At 39.4% G+C, this 2,687-nt stretch overlaps 1 protein-coding gene across 2 annotated transcripts in view; it reads left to right on the forward strand.

The window, feature by feature from the left end:
* The window catches only part of LOC138049182 (uncharacterized), a 15,647-nt gene extending 13,226 nt beyond the window's left edge, over positions 1-2,421 (forward strand). For both annotated transcript variants that reach the window (XM_068895358.1, XM_068895357.1), the window contains one exon: positions 1,564-2,421. In XM_068895358.1, coding sequence (XP_068751459.1) covers positions 1,564-1,637 — 74 coding nt within the window. In that variant the 3' untranslated portion in view covers positions 1,638-2,421. The remainder of the gene's footprint in view (positions 1-1,563) is intronic.
* The last annotated feature ends 266 nt before the right edge of the window (positions 2,422-2,687 follow it).

Consider the following 2,687-nt stretch of genomic DNA (forward strand, 5'->3'; position numbering starts at 1 on the left):
CTCGCCCGCGGCTCGCGTTCTCACAGCATTTCTCGTTCTCCCAAACTTTCACTTGTGTTTCTATAACTCGATAGAAACACGGTACATGATTTCTATTTCTCAAACAAAATACACTATGATGACGTTTGGCTGACCCAAAGAGTTTTGGTAAAAATTGCAGATTCTTCTTTTTTCCCTCTTTGTGTACGGAGAGTATACAAAGCGAGCTTCCCTTTTCTTGTAAGATGCTTTTGTGCTGTAAATATAGATTACTTCGTGGTTGGTGAGTGCTTACGATTTTTACTCACGATTTCGCGTAAACGAACGAATGAGCGAAGCGAACGAGTGAGTTTAATGATCCTTCACAACGATTGGGTAAGAAAAATCGTAGAAACGAGCCAACCATGAAGTAATTTGTTTATCATATAAGCACAGAGATCATAGTTAAAGTTATCGAGAGGCTGTCAAACCACCGATCGTGAACAAAAGCCCCAAACAAATTGCAAAATATTTTGAAATAAAAGAAATGTTTACCTTCCATACCTCGCTTGAGCACTTTTAAAACTTTTTAAGATCTTCTGAAGTATTTTGTGGACAAAACTAAGCAATAAAACTTTGAAAACCATACACCAGTCTTCCGACATGTTTACAAATTTTACTCCCGCTGTCGGTGCAAAGGCCTCTCGCGCCAAAGTTCAACGTAATATTAGCCAATCAAAAGGCCGATTCGACAATCGAGAATTCGAGACAGTTATGTTAACTGTCTCGAATTCTTCCGTCGTCCCATCTAAACACGGCTAAACACAGCTATTGACCAATGAGAGTGCGCGAACTATATACACTTAATGTATGGTACCGAGGGAAACAGTTAGTTTTGTTTTCCCGAGGAAAAACAAAACTAACTAGTTTCCCGAGGGATCAGACATTAAGTGCTTTTTAGCAAAACATCCGGAGCGGGCAACAACTGTGGAATTGTATCCCGATCAGGATACATTTGAATTTGCTCGGGGGTACGTGACCAAGAAGCAACCAATCACTGTGCTCGTTTTGTTGCGTGAAAGGCTATGTATATAACAATCCGAATTGTTTTATAATCGCTGATAGAACGCAATCGCACGCTTGTTGCATCTGAGATAGGCATTGATATTTATTTGGCCTAAAAAAATTGATAAACTCGTTAACTATTCAGTCATAGTACACGCGTGATAAAAGTCACACGTCTCCTTTGATCGATCTCGCCCGCACTGCCTAACCTCAGGGATATTACTAGTTGTATAGATAAACGTGAAAGCCATATTTTCCGTTTTCTGGACCGAGAGCGTTTGTGAGAAGTACATCAATATCGTTTTGAACTGGTCAGAGCTGCAAAGTGCGTCTACTATCAGTCTAGCAAGGACTTCGTGTGGTAGCACTAAAGGGAGAAAAATACAAGAGATGTGGTGGAGTCTTGGATTGGAATAACTTAAGTACAAATGTAGGCGATCAGAGTCATCTTCAGGGGGTGCAGATATAATTTATCTCATTTTATCTGGGGCGACGCGCCAAAAACACACTTATTGATGTTTTCTTTCATTGCCTTATTAGGACATCTTCCCTCTCGCAGAGGGAGCATCGCTCGACGAAAAAACTTGCAACGCCGCTCTCTGCGTTTCCGTTGACTTCATATCACTCTAGGAACAAAGGATGCGAGGGAAGTGGTTGGTCTCCACACTTGATTCGGCGCAGCTCAAAAAAGTGAATAAGGGTTCTTTTTTTTACAAAGATTGTCAAAGGAAGACAGAAAATATTTGATTTACAAGGAGGCAATCTACATATGCAGCCAGAAAGTAGCATCATGGAAAATCAAAGGTTAACCGACGAGAAGCTGAAACGGCTAATGAGCCTTGACTTCAGTCTGTATATTAGGGAAAAATCAACTACATACGAACAAAGATTCCGCAAAACAACTGTCATGGAAAAAAATGGTTCTGTCAATAGGCATCCCTGTATTCGGTTTTGGTAACATTCCATAGGGAAAATCATTAAAGGCAAAATGGAGAGGGCATCTATTAAGCATACCAAGTTCTGTTACATTTCGATCAGAGATCATTAAGAAACTCCGAAAGATTTGCTTTTTAAACAGTAAGATAGCTAAACTGATTTTATATTTGTCGGAGAATGGAATTTGCAAGCAACTGAGTGATACCGGCATACCGATTTCGACAAGCATTTTGTGTAAATCAAATTTTGAGACATCATGTTTCTAAATTGTGATGTTTGTGATGTATTTTTCAGAAGTTTACATTATTTTTGCTCCGAGACAACTTAAAGAATAATATCTTACGATTATTATGTAACGCCGGAAATGCTTTGATACTTCAACGTCTCCGTCTTCCTTAAAAGAACTGGCCCAATAGAAATTGACAAACTTCCGAAATAAAGCTAAGAAAACTGTTTGTTAAGTACACCGAGCGCGTTGACTGAAAGCACTTATGCCTGGGAAAAAAATGTCTTCCCCTGAAAGCCGCCGTACGGTTGGATCAATACCTTATTCAGAAATGGCATCATTTTCGTATTCTTTTGTTGGCTGTCAAATTAACCATTGTTGCCTCGTTCAAGGTTAAAGTGCTACTATGGTCAGAAGATCATTTCCTTTTTTTCTTCAGATTTTGAAAGCGTGTTCGCATAGCACCTAACTGGCAAAATATTGAGCTTTTAGTTTAATCCAA

Source organism: Montipora capricornis, chromosome 5, assembly GCF_036669925.1.
Source record: "Montipora capricornis isolate CH-2021 chromosome 5, ASM3666992v2, whole genome shotgun sequence".
Lineage (NCBI taxonomy): Eukaryota > Metazoa > Cnidaria > Anthozoa > Scleractinia > Acroporidae > Montipora > Montipora capricornis.